Here is a 14,494-nt window from a genome sequence, read left to right as displayed (position 1 = left end):
GGAGCCGTCCTCAAATGTCCCTTGCCACAAAAGAATCAGAATACTCATACAGAGAGAGAGAGAGAGAAAGAGAGAGAGAGAGAGAGAGAGAGAGAGAGAGAGAGAGAGAGAGAGAGCAGGGAAGGAGAGAGGGAGGGTAATCAGGATATATGTATGTGAAGAAAAATCTGTTTTCAATTAAATGGAAAAAAGATAAAGTACTCTACAAAGTCATTGCCATATTGTAGAAAAGAGAGATGTTGGGGATACTTAGCACTGAAGTCAAAGAAACAAACACATAAATCCTTAACACCACATCTACATTTTACACCTGCTTTCGAATGTCATCTAAGATGAGCAACATGCCATATGAGGAATCCTCTGTTTCATTCTAGAATGAATGAAATACAGTAAAACCAAAAGTGTTTCTAAAGACCTCCATATTGCATTGTGACAAGACAAGCAGCACAAACAAGCAATTCTAGGTCAATATATCAATATGCTTTGGGTAAAAGCTCCTGAGAAATTGGTGTGAGTTCTAATTTTTCAAAAAATTTGAGAGAATCCAGGGGTACAATGTACCAATAAACAGTCCCAAATTAGAGCAAACAAGATATGGCTCCTCCATGAGCCCTCTATGTTGGCACAGAAATGAGAGAGTTTGTCCTTGGAGAAACTATAGTATAACCACAGGCAATGATTCCAGACATGGTGTCTCATGAAGATTTTTGCTTTCTAGTTCTTCTGGGGGAACTGTGGTTCATAGTTGGTAATGAACCAAGCTGCAGGACAACTGTGATGACCTAGTGTCTTGTTTCTGAAGCCTATGCTATTTCCAGAATTTTAAAAAGACATCATAAAGTTGGGTGGAAATATGTTGGGTGAAGGCTACAGGAAGAAATTGAGAAGTGAATTGAGGTAGGTATGCTCAGAATACCTTGTATCCATATATGAAGTCCTCAAAGAATAAACAAAACTTTTTCTAAAATTGTTAAATACAGAACTAAAGAATAGTTCTTAGATTCATGATCATTTTTTATTTTGATGACTAGATTATTTTTCTTTTTTCTATTGAAACTTCAAAATATATTTGCTCATCATGTTCCTCATCTAGTTCCAGATTCTCCCCACCACAACACTCATCCAACTCCATGCCCCCTCAAAGAAAACAATCAAGCAAGTAAAAAAGGAAATCCAAAATGAAAAAAATTAAGAAATGGAGATAACAAAAGAATAAAAACACAAAATTGGAAACCATTGTATATCAGCAAAAGATCAGTAAGATAAAACAAAGTAATATTTTTAAAAAATATACCAAAACATCATTGATTTAATTTTGTGTTGGTCATCTACTTACAGGAACAGGATCTACCCTTGTGTGTGGTTTATATATCCAGTGATATTCCAATGGAGAAAATTTACTTTTCCTTTGAAAAAACATTGTCAGTTGGGGGTGGACTTTTAAGAGAAGTCTGATTTGTTTCAATGCTTCCTTCTCTTTTCTTTCCTGGATTTCACAATTAAGGTGTCTCAGTATTTACCATAATGAATACAAATTTGCACACACACACACAGAGAGAGAGAGAGAGAGAGAGAGAGAGAGAGAGAGAGAGAGAGATTCAAACTGAAGCCAAAACATTGTCAGTTTGTGTCATGGTATTTGAAAAAGATTTGAGGTAGCTCTTGTTGACCACAAAATAAATGACTGAAAAGTTTGGTTAACACATAATAGATAAGCAAAGTGACATTATGAGTTACTACTGAAAATGTGAATTGAAATGGATCATGCCATTCTGATGTCAGATCACGTGTCTAACAGGTGATGTAAATTACAAGGGTCATGGAAATATCATTAAGGTTGAAAATGGAAAAATATATTAAGATAAAAATTAAGCATAACAATACACATAAACACAAAATATACATTTTATGGATGACTGTGCCAAGGCTAAAAGTTATATATTGAAACTATTTATGTCTAATAATTAATGCTAAATGAAGTCATTGGTACCTCACTACATGTTAATGATATCATAATGGTTGTGCACTGATCCAAAAGGATTGAGATCCTTTAAGAAGGATGATTTTCTTGTTCTCTCTCTCTCTCTCTCTCTCTCTCTCTCTCTCTCTCTCTCTCTCTCTCTCTCTCTCTCTCTCTCTTTCTCTCTCCCCTCCCTCCCTCTTCTCTCTCTCTCTCTCTCTTTCTCTCTCCCCTCCCTCCCTCTGACAGCTTTTTCCTGCTCTCCCTAGATATTTATACCCTTTTACTTTCTGCCATATGAACATATAGAAGGAAGGCAGTGATTAACATTTGTAAATTATAAAGAAACCATATCACCATAGACTTCTAGATCCATAGCTATATGTAATTGAATTTCTGCTGCTTATGACACCCAGTTTCTGGTATATTGTTATAGCATCTTCAAGCAAAGAAGTTGTGTGTATTAATGAATATATCTATGTATTTTAAATGTTATTAAATATAAAATAAAACATTTATTATGAGGAATAAACTAAGTTAAATGGATTACCTTTAAATACAGCACCACTTTTTTTGTCTTTACAAAAACACGCTACCCTTACTACTGTACTCATTAGACCCATTTGATCTGTCTAGCACCTAGAGGGCTTCCATCAAGTTTCAGTTCATGGTTTAGATAGAACTGTGGGCATTCTATCTCAATCATTGTACAGTATTTTACGGAAGATCCATTTCAATTTGTGAACAAGCTAATTGTGTTTAAGGGGGTGGGAGAAAGCCGTGTGCTGGTTACTATGTGTCGTAAAACAGCAAGAGCAGCATCAACAAACAGCTAAAAAATGTGTCCAATAAGATGGTTTATTTGAGAATAGACACTTCCCAGCAAACCTGATACCTTAAGTCTCAGCCCCATGGCCCACACAATAAAAGGACAGTAGCAATTCCAACATGTCTGACTTCCAGATGTAAGCACCCACACTAAATAAATAAATAGAAGTAAAATAATTAAAAACAGCTAAAACACATGCAAAGAAATGCTAAACATCAAGAATGTGAGAGAAGGAGAGATAAAGAAAAGTTCCTCAGCAGCTGAGAAGTCTATTAGACAACAACACCATTGTCCTGGTTTGGGTTTCTATTACTGTGATAAGTCCAAGACCAATAACAACTTGAGAAGGAAAGGGCCTGTTTTATCTTATACTTCCAGGTAACAGTTCATAACTGAGGTAAGTAATGGTAGGAACTCAAGAAGGTCGAACAGGAACCTGGAGGTGGGAGCTGATGCAGATACCATGAAGGAGTGCTGCTTAATGGCTTACTCATCATGTCTTTCTCACTATGCATTCCTATAGAAGTCAGGACCACCAACTCAAGGATGGTCCCACCAACAGTGGGCTGGACCTTCCCACATCACTAATGAATCAAAATAGTATTCCACAAACTTGCCTACAGGTCAATCTTATGGAGATATTTTCTTAATTAAGATTCCCTCTTCCCAGAAAACTCTGGGTTTGTGTCAAGTTGACAAAAGGCAAGCAGCACAGTGGCCAAACATAATAACTATGTGTTGCATGCTTCAAAGGAAGCAAAAGATAAAAGTATTAATGTTTCCTATGAAGTAAGATGAATAATGAAGAAAACATTGCATTTATCTTTACTTGAATATTACCTTAGAGATACATAGAAACTTGAAAATACATGTCATTTTCTTCATTTTAATTTTAAATTTTAACTTTTGTGAGAATGTCATAAAAATAAACAATGCATTTGATCATATTTACCTCTCACTCTTCCCTTCCAACTTGCCCTAGGACTCCCTATCATGTGTTCCCTAAACTCCATGCTGTCCTTTTATAGTTTTTTATTAGTTTTATTTTTAACCCACTGAGATCAAATAATGTTCCCTTTTGTGTATGGACATGGGATCATCTAGTGGGACATGTGGAACCTTTTAATGGCCATACTCCTGAAGAAAAGTGACTCTCTCTCCTATAGCAACCATCAACTGCTAATAGCCCAACAGCTAGGGGTTCACCATATAAGCTTCTTAATTTCTGTACCAGACTTTTTTACTCTCTTGATCTTGTAAGGCCTTGTATTGGTAACCATAGCTGCTGTGAGTTCTTGTGTGCAATAGCCACATCATGTTCAGAGTATATCATTTCACAGCCATTCCTCTCCAATTTCTAGTTCTTATATTCTTTCTTCTACCACACTTCCTTGGTTTTAATGAACACATTCCCACCTCTCTTTTCCCTTCTCCTCTCTTAACCATTTATCTCCAAGTATTCTCCTCATTCTTTCATATTACATATGTTCAACTATCCTTTCTTATTAGACTTAACTCAGATTTCAAGATCAAATCTTCCCAAGTACCTTCTTCATGCACATTTCATTTAGCCTAAATCTATTCCCGGCCCCCATTTCCCCATACTTTTCACTCCACTACATCTTTGAAGACTTCTGTCCCCAGTATTCTACTTTGTTACTTTCACTTCACCTATATTCTAATTTTCTAATGCACCCTGAGACCATGAGCCATTTCTAGTTACTTATTTTCCATATGTACTATATGTTTAAACCTGCAAAACAAAATTTGTAAATCTAGGATATGAAAACTCATATGAAAGATACCATGAGGCATTTGTCTTTTGGAATTTGGGTAACCTAATTCAGTACAGTTTCTTGTACACTTATTTTCATATATTTACCTATAAATATTATGGTTTTATTTTCTTTTACAGCTAATCAATATTTCATCGTGCATATGTACCACCATCTTTTTCATTTTTCATTTTCCATTTTTCAGTTGAGAGATTTCTATCTTGATTCTATTTCCTAACTTATGAATATCGTATTAATGACCATGACTGTGAACGTGCCTATGAAGTAAGATATAAAGTCCTTTGTGTACATTCCCTTCAGGGGTATAACTGGGTCATATGTAAGATCTATTTCTAGTCTTTGAGAAACACTCAAATTGATTTCCCAAATGAGAACATTTTGTATTAATTTTTGTACCAGTTTAAAGCATTTAAAATAAAACAAACTAGATTTCAAATTGGTGTTCCTCATGAAAATAAATTATAAATTTATTATAAAATTAAAATCTTATATAATAATAAAAATCATAGATACAGAAGGAATGTTTGTTTTCTTGAGAAGAAAACAATACTTCATATGGAAGACCAAAAGATTAGATAATAAAAAAGGTAAATGATTGGATGAGAAAAAAATTTTATATACCTAAAATTATGCTACTATGTGAAAAGAAAATAGTAAGTGTTTAGAAAAAATTAAAAAATAAAAACCTTCCCCCAAGATGAGCAAAACAATTAAAGAGAAACAAAATGCATGGCTGAGATGAAACAGGCTGAAAAAAGACAACCTAAGGACTCAATGAAAAGCACCAAGTCAAAGCATTATGTACAGGACTGAGAAGTTCTCAAATACAAAAAGAGGGAAGACCACTCCCATCAGTGTGAACACAGTCTCCTGCTGAGTGTCTTTCTCAGTGCTCCATTTATATCTCGATTCCTCAGACTATAGATAAAGGGATTCAGCATGGGTGTAACCACAGTGTACAACACAGCCACTATGACATCTTTATCATTAGTATTATTGGAGGAGGGGAAAAAATATAACCCAATAATGGCTCCATAATACAAAGAAACTACACAGAGATGAGAACCACACGTGGACAAGGCTTTGCATATACCCTTGATGGATGGAGTTCTTAGGATAGTGGCCCCTATGTGGCCATAAGAAACCAGGATGCATATGAATGGTACAGTGATGACCACCACTGCTAAAGTGAGGATGACTAGTTCATTGATAGTAGTGTCTGAGATGGACAGCTTCAGCAAGGCAGAGAGATCACAGAAAAAATGGTGGACAGTGTTGTCTCTAAAAAGAGAGAGATGAGCAAAGAGAAGAGTATGCACAAGGCCATTAGTAGAGGAAAATACCCAGGACACCATCACTAGCAGAACACAGAGGCCTTGACTCATAATAGTGGTATAATGCAGAGGATGGCAGATGGCCACATACCTGTCATAGGCCATTGAAGTCAGAAGGAAGTTGTCAATACACCCAAACAATAAGAAAAAATATATTTGGGAAACACACCCAGCATATGAGATGGATTGGCTATGTGTCAGCATATTCATGAGCATCTTTGGAGCTGTGACAGATGAGAAAGAGATGTCTGTGAAGGCCAAGTGGCTGAGGAAGAAGTACATGGGGGTGTGGAGGTAAGAGTCCAGCCTGATGAGCAGAATGATGAGCAGGTTCCCCAGCACAGTTGTCAGGTACATGGCCAGGAACAGGGCAAAGTACACAGCTTGATCCTCTGGCTGAATGGGGAGCCCTAAGAGGATAAACTCAGACACAGTGCTCTGATTAGATTTCATCATGCTCTGTCTTTAGCTAGAGATGAAAAAAAGATGATATGGAAGAATCAGAGGTCATTAATCTATTACATTATAATAGCATGTTTTAACTGGTCAGTTTCTACTCTCTAACCTACATATCTCAAGATTCTTGCCACATTGTTGGGTTAGTGATTTTGTCACTAAATATGTACTAAAATGTGCTATTTGTCTGCCTAGAAAACAATTCAAATTGCTTTGGGCAAAAAAAAAAAAATAGAAAGCACCAGAGTGATCAGCATATGTCTTCAGTTTCATAGGAAACATAAATCCATGAAAGAAATCCTAGATTTCAAATAAGAGCATAAGGTCAAGTTTGTAATGAATGAATAGAAATCTAGCCAATGAATTATCATGACTTGTTGGTGTGATCTAAATTCTAGTGAGACCACCAGAACATGTCTCAGGTATGTTTTATTTTCATACACTTAATATGAGAGTAACAATTAAGTGTTTGAAGCTCCAAAATATCAAAATCTAGATATTTGATGTGACTGGTAAATATGGCAGGCCAAGTCTTGGGGATCTCATAAGATGGTAACATACCTGAGATATTCCATCAATTCTTCTTTTAAGATAGTTTTTTTCTCCATCAACAGTTGAGTCTTCTATCTCTCTTCATACATGAACTTGTACCTAATACAGGGAAAAGGAGGTGTGTATCTCTTCCAATACACACAGAGTCCTCTGTATATATTCCCTCAGCTCAAGCTGTACCATTCTTATTCAAGTCTGTAGAAATCCAGAATTTTTTTATTTTTCCAGTCACATCAAGAATCTAGCAAAGAAAAGGTTGGTTTTTAAATATCTGTCTGACATATATAAGTAATAAATACTCTTTACTGTGATTCATAAGCTTTGTTTCACAGTAATAATTCTTAACTAATTTTTTGTTGTATTCTAATATTTCTTATAATTTGAAAATATAGTTATTCCTCTTTCTCATTCAAATCTGTTGGTTTTAGGCCTACCTTCTGTCACAATTGTTTTATATTTGAGAAAGGAAACATGTGAAGCATCTACTAAAATGCAGATTCCATATACTCTCAAAAGAATTGTTCACTCTGAATGTAGTGGGTTTTTTTGAGATTTACATAATCATCTGATCTTCCATTTATTTGAAGATTTAACTAAAGATTACATGAAAATATAATTATAAAATGGATATTATTTCAACTTGATTGAAGTATGTTTAAAGTTCAAATATTATTTATCCTACTATATTAAAATATTTCTATATTTAATTAATATAATTGAATTTAATTGAAGAATTGATGGAATACCTCAGAATGTTTTCAACTTATGAGATCCCCAAGTAATGCTGTTATGGAGTTGGACTACAATTTATATTACTTTTTTCAATAATAATAAAAACTAACTTAGCTCAATAGTAGAGTGCTTGTCTAGCAAGCACAAGGCCCTGTGTTTGGTAGTCAACTTAAAAAAAAAAAAGACAAAAAGAAAAAAGAAAGAAAGGAAAAGAAAAGAAGAGAAAGAAAAAAATCCAAGGTAACTAAAATGATAATTAGTTATCTGCTAGATGTGTAGGTTGCTTCTAATTGTTACATTTCAATAAGTAACATTTGTCTTTTTTTAAATTCTTTTGCACACTAATATATGTAACAAATGTGTGCAGAATGAATTTCCAAAAATGAAAATTGTCCAGTTATGAAAAGACAAGGTGAAAAGTAATTCCATTTTTATGTGTTTTCAATGCAATTTTTCATGTAAACATCTATCACATGAGAGTTAATAAAAACATGTTTGGAGAGCACAGAATGAAGGCACTTGAAGAACAAAGAAAATTCAAGATTATAGTTAACTGAAAAAGATATGAATTAGAGAGCTCTACATGAGCCTGAATATAGGTGATCTTTCTGCCACATTAGAAATCTTCATTCTATTCTCAGTAACAGGACAAAGCAAAAGTCTCAGTAACAGTTTTTAGGAGCTTCTGGTAGTAATTAAAACGGAATCAATGGGAATTCAAATAGTGTACTAACTTAGCTACAAAATGATTCCACTTTCTGTGATAATTATTGCAGCACAGAAGAATGAAATTATACTAATTGAGTGAGAAATCTGAAAAACATTCCTAAGAAGATGATGGAAATTGAAGAAATGCAAAATGATGTATGCCCTAGCTTTTCATCTCAAAATTAGATATAACATTAGAGAGAATCTATTTGAGAATAAATTTGCTGTCACCTTACTGTTTCAAATTTTGGATAGGTGATCAAAGTAAGTTATACTACAAGGATCTTTCTATCATAGTATCAAGAGGATTGTACATCCAAGGTTACACAATCACTCCATTTCTTGTAAATTGTATTTCTACTCTGACATAGGTCTTTGATGATAAGCAGAGATACCTTGATCTACAAGGTGTAGAAGCTTCTTCCATTCATTTATGACATGTAAAGAATATAGTGAACCTTGCAGAGTCTTCAAGGAGTTCAATAATCCTCTGTGAACAACAGAAGGTTTTCAGCATGTAGCCTGCTGTGATAGATATATGCACATATGGTTATTCTTAGTACTGAGAAACCAGTGTGGGTTATATGTCCCAAACCACGATGAGGGGCTGAGCTCCTATGCCTGGCTCCTGAATAGTGACAAACAGCATATGGTTGCATCATTACCTAAGCTTTCTCCTGGGGAAGAACTTGTTTGCTGAAGAAGACACAAGAGAGTTCATCCTTGAAGCAATTATGATAATCTGTGCAAGGTAACTAATAGGTGATGAACAAAGATTATCATGTGCTATTTGCAGGGGAAACTGTGGAATATGAGTTTTTCCTGCTATGAAAAAAATATAAGCAGACAACCTAGTATCATGTTTTCTTTCATATGAGAAAGCTGAAAGAAAAAGATATCCTGAAAATCGAAGACACTCTCCTAGGGAAAAGAGCAAAGAAGCAGTGTGGAGATGAGAAAAGAGGAGGACAGAGCAGGCTGATTTGATCAAGTACTACATGTGTGTGTAAGACAAAGTCACAATGAAACCCATTGTTATGTATGCTGATGTGGTTCAATGTATTTTTAACTTTTTATTAATTCTTCATGAATTTCACATAGTGCAACCCAATCCCACTCATCTCCCTGTTCCTTCACGTCCACCCCCCCCCCTTAACACCTCCTCTAAAAAGAAAACAAAAAATAATTAAAACGTTAACTAAAAGAATCTGGTTGTGAAAGCTGCAGTGCAGCACAGTGTGACAGTTTACCCTTCTGTCCACACATCTTTACTTGGAAATGTCCATTGCAATGAGTCATTGGTCTGGTTCAAGGTCTCTGGCTTCTGCTACACTATCAATACTGGATTCTCACTGGGACTCCTCTCAAGACATCCTGCCATTGCCCTATGTCATAGAGATCACACAGCTTTAATTCTGTAAGACAAGCTACACCAGTTCATAGATGGTGTAAATGTTGGGGTAGGCCCACTAAAAGCTCTGGATATGGGCCTGGGTGGTTGCTGAGTTGATTAGCTGACCAGTTCCCTGGCATTCATATCATCAGGACAAGATATCCAACACTGCTCCATCTAGCTCAGCCAGTGTTATGGCTGGCAAGGGGCTGAACCAGCTCTTCTGCTCTCATGTCCTCAGGCCAGCTCACCTACACCCACATCACCAGCACTTTTATGCTGCCAAGGTGGGGTTTGGACCTGCTTTCTCAAGTGCTGCAGCTTATGAGGGGCAGGGACAGCTCTCCCACTTTTATGACCACAAGGGCAGGTACTTTGGAGTGGCAAGGGTTCGAAGCATCTCTCCCTCATTCACACCATTGCATGACAAACAAGGAGTATGTCCAGCTCTTCCACACTCATACCCTTGGGGCCAGTTTACCACCACCACCCCTTTCATGAGGGTCAGCTCTTCTGTGATACCCAGGTATGATACGGACCCACTCTTCTGAGTGCTGCAGCTACTGAAAAGCAGGGGCAACTCTGCACATTAGTTGGACATCGACATGGTCCTAGGTGATAGCCCAGACCAAGAATGTCCTCATGGATTTTGGTGGTAATATGAGGCACGGACATCAACACAGAACCCTGCTGTTTCATAACTATGGACCCAGACATGGCTCTCAGCATGGTCCAGGATTTCACCCATAGCCTCGAGTGGCAGAGCAGGCTCCTCACATTAGGCTATTTCTCTACCTTTTGTATCTTTAGCTCTGCTTGTATTCACAGTGCTCAAACCATTCCACTTGTCTTTCTCTCCCATTTCTCTACCACATAAATTGTAGTGCAGGTTAGCCATGCAGTTGTGGACCAGTCTCTTTGTGTCTTCCTTCTTCCCATGCCATGTGATGGAGAGGATTTAATAGTTTAACAAAAATAAATGTGTTGCAGCAATATTCTCATAGATGTGAAGTTAAATGCCTTTGCCTTGAGCAAATGTAGTTTCACAAGGACTAAAATTTAAGATGCATTATTTAAATGGACATAGAAAGCAATACATTTGTGTGAAGGGCAGACACTTATCTTTTTCGTTTTAAAATTCATACATGACAATTGGGTTACTGTACATCTCAGCATGTTGGAGTCAATTCAGATTGCCCAGACTTTCTGACATCCTGCTAGCTACTCCTCAGCTCAAGTCTGAAAAGGCTGAACTTCATAAAGCAGAGTATGCACAATCACAACATTCTCTGGAATGATTTTAGAATATCTCTTACTACTGTTTCACAGTGATTTAACTTGCCCAGGATCTAGAGATCTCCAATAGGGGTTTTCTTCACCAATTTGATCCTGATTTGTCTGTTGTGTCCTTTTACAGAAAGCCAATCTTATTTCAATATGAGAACAGGTCCAGACACTTAGAGGGAAAAAGTTATGTACTAGCTACAATCACACTAATACAGCTAAAACTTGTTAGTAATGGAACAGAAGGAAGGAGTCAGATGGACGTTGGTCAATAGGTAGAGAATAGTTAAATTGAAAAATTACTTCTGATTACATGGTAGGGTGGTGATTCTGGATAATGAGAAGAAAATACTGTATTTTAATGATATGAGAAAGAATTCTGAGTATTTTCACCATAAACATGTAAAAATGAGGAATTAAGCATAACTTACATGATTTGAACATATGAACTCTGTATATGTAAGGAAGCAATACAAGGTATGCAGTACTCATATATCATTTGATGTAAATTAAAATTAAAAACAAATACATGAAAATTAGTTAAAATAAAAAGATAGCTACAGTTTGAGTTAAAGTTATTTTTTAAAACTCTGGCTAAATTATAAAATTAAACACAAATAATATCATCAATAAACCAACTTTAGGAAAGGAGGAAACAATCTTTGCTACAAAAGGATTTAACACATTAAAAATAAAACAAGGAAATTAATGAGGACATTAAATTGCAATTCTGGGAAAAATGTAAAATTTGTAGATATGTTTGTGAAAAAAATCTTGTGCAAAACTATCAGGATCAATAAGACAAAAAAAAAGGGAAAGAAAGAAAATGACAGAAAGAAAAGTGGCAATTAAAACTCCATGTATTGTAAAGTATGCTGGACAATGCCCCGAATCACTAAGAAACAGCATTTCCCAGAGGAGAAGACCCTTTAGATAGTGGGAAGATTGAAACTTCCCTTTGAGCAGCAGATAAAAAGCTAATTACATGGAAGAAGTTGCTCTTGCAAGCATATTTCTCAAAGCTCCTTTCATATCCCGATTCCTCAGACTGTAAATAAAGGGATTCAGCATGGGTGTGACCATAGTGTACATCACAGCTACAATGACATCCTTGTCATTAGTGTCATTTGATGAGGGGACAAAATATAGACCAATAATAGCTCCATAATAGAGAGAAACCACAGAGAGGTGAGAACCACATGTGGACAAGGCTTTGCAAATTCCCTTGATGGAGGGAGTTTTCAGGATAGTGGCTCCAATGCGTCCATATGAAACCAGAATGCATACGAATGGCACAGTAATGACCAATGATCCTACAACAAGAATGACAAGCTCATTGATGGAAGTATCTGAGCTAGATAGCTTAATTAAGGCAGACAAGTCACAGAAGAAGTGGTGGAGAGTGTTACCTCTAAAGAAAGAGAGACGAGCTAGAAGAACAGTGTGCACAAGGGCACCAGCAAATGATAAAAACCAGGATGCAATGACTAGTAAGATACAGATACTCTGACTCATGATTCTGGTATAGTGGAGGGGGTGGCAGATGGCCACATATCTGTCATAGGCCATGGAAGTCAGAAGAAAGCTGTCAAGATCTGCAAAAAATAAGAAAAAATACACTTGGGAAATGCACCCGGCATATGAGATGGATTGACTGTGTATCAGCATATTCATGAGCATCTTTGGAGCTGTGACTGATGAGAAAGAGATGTCTGTGAAGGCCAAGTGGCTGAGAAAGAAGTACATGGGGGTGTGGAGGTGAGAGTCCAGCCTGATGAGCAGGATGATGAGCAGGTTCCCCAGTACTGTGGTCAGGTATGTAGCCAGAAACAGGGCATAGTACATGCCTTGTTCCTCTGGTCGGATGGGGAGCCCCAGCAAGATGAACTCAGATGCACTACTCTGGTTCCTTGTGCTCTTCATCTTCTGCTCGAGAAGAAAAAAAAATCACAGCAATGTGAGAATGGGAAGCATTGAGGTTAAGGTAGGATGAAATTAATGTTTTTAATTAGTATATTCAAATTTTCTAAAAATATCGAACTTTTAGAATGTTAAATGGAGGTTGGTGACTTAGAAACCATTTTACCATTTTTTGAGGAACTTGGAAATATCACAAAAATTATCAGATAAGAAAAAAAAATCAGCTTTAAGAAGTTTAAGAATCCATAGTGGTATTCTGAAATAGACTGAGATGAAAAGTCAGATCAGTCATCAATTAATAGCAAAACTAATCAATGATATAGAATAGTTTGCTAGTCTCTTGGTGCTAATCTTACTTCTAGAAGCATATCAACTAATGGTTTATATTTGAGGTTGTACTGAAACTCGGAGGACATAATGGGTAGCTATGGTGCTCCAATATATAACTCAGAGACTTAAAGGCACAGATCTATGTTAATATCTTGAAATATCAGATGCCTTGTACATGCCCTTCATATGCCTTGTACATGCCCTTCATATGCCTTGTACATGCCCTTCACTCCTTTCCCACTTCAACATTTTCTGGTTTCTGTCACTCTAAAGAAGTTTTCACAAGGTATGTATTTAAAGTCCCTGTGTTTTCTCAACCAAAAGCTAATGATGCCTTTTCAGGTTTGTAGGCTGCCAGGAAACATCTGACTTCTCTAGCTGCACCTAGAATTTCCCAAGGAAGAACTTGGTCCCTGTCTAATATAATCAAATAACCTTCTCCATTTTTACGGGTTTTAATCCAAATTTATTTTGCTAATGAGTCTTAAGTGATTTTTTTTTGTTGATGTAATTCTAACATTGCATTAATTATTGCTCCCCTCTTTATCAGTTGAAATTGGAACTATTTGTGTGGACAATCACAAACAATAGTAAAAAAAAAATGTTGATTTGTCTATTAAAGCACAGATCCATGTTCCATAAATAAAATCAATTTGAATGTCTTTGTGTTTTAAAACTGAGAAAGGCTCAATTTTGAACTAGTTGCTCATTGATGAGGTTGGTGGTTAAAGGTCTCATTACTACTGCCATCTTGGTTGAAATTACATTTAAAAATCTCAACATTGTCCAGTCTACTATCTTAAATAGTCTAATTTTGTTTTGTTACCAGAGATTAATTACACATTTAGTTATATCACCCATCACTATGTTTGTAATAGTCAGTATATCATAATGAAGTACTAGTTTATATTTTAAAGTTTATAATATTTCCAATATTATAATAAAGAATATTTAATATGTTTTTACATAAGCACGTATATATGTATATGAATATGATAAATTCTCAGAAATGAAACTTGAGGGTATATATTTATAATTTTGATAGATAGCTAAACACAGGAAGATGAAATTGATGAAGTAGTTTATTTTTAACATAATGTGAATAGAGTCATGATAGTTAAGTGTTTGGAGAGGCAGGATTTAAGCACTAGGGGAACAGGAACGTCAAGACCATGTTCAATACAGAAAAAAAAAATCTAT

General features: G+C 35.9%; 2 protein-coding genes across 2 annotated transcripts; both read right to left on the bottom strand.

The window, feature by feature from the left end:
* Window positions 1-5,436: 5,436 nt before the first annotated feature.
* Window positions 5,437-6,375, bottom strand: LOC110289300 (olfactory receptor 50). Its single transcript, XM_021155448.1, has one exon. The coding sequence runs from the start codon at window positions 6,373-6,375 to the stop codon at window positions 5,437-5,439; it is 939 nt and encodes a 312-aa protein (XP_021011107.1).
* Window positions 6,376-12,025: 5,650 nt separating this feature from the next.
* LOC110289658 (olfactory receptor 50-like) lies at window positions 12,026-12,967 on the bottom strand. The gene has a single exon (XM_021155956.1). It carries the CDS (start codon window positions 12,965-12,967, stop codon window positions 12,026-12,028), a length of 942 nt encoding a protein of 313 aa, XP_021011615.1.
* Between the last annotated feature and the right edge of the window lie 1,527 nt (window positions 12,968-14,494).

The sequence above is a fragment of the Mus caroli genome, chromosome 2 (assembly GCF_900094665.2).
Source record: "Mus caroli chromosome 2, CAROLI_EIJ_v1.1, whole genome shotgun sequence".
NCBI lineage: Eukaryota > Metazoa > Chordata > Mammalia > Rodentia > Muridae > Mus > Mus caroli.
This window is presented reverse-complemented; position numbering and strand designations above follow the sequence as displayed.

Coding starts and splice junctions, on each gene's coding strand:
- LOC110289658 (XM_021155956.1), bottom strand. CDS start 12,967: ATGAAGAGCACAAGGAACCAGAGTAGTGCATCTGAGTTCATCTTGCTG.
- LOC110289300 (XM_021155448.1), bottom strand. CDS start 6,375: ATGATGAAATCTAATCAGAGCACTGTGTCTGAGTTTATCCTCTTAGGG.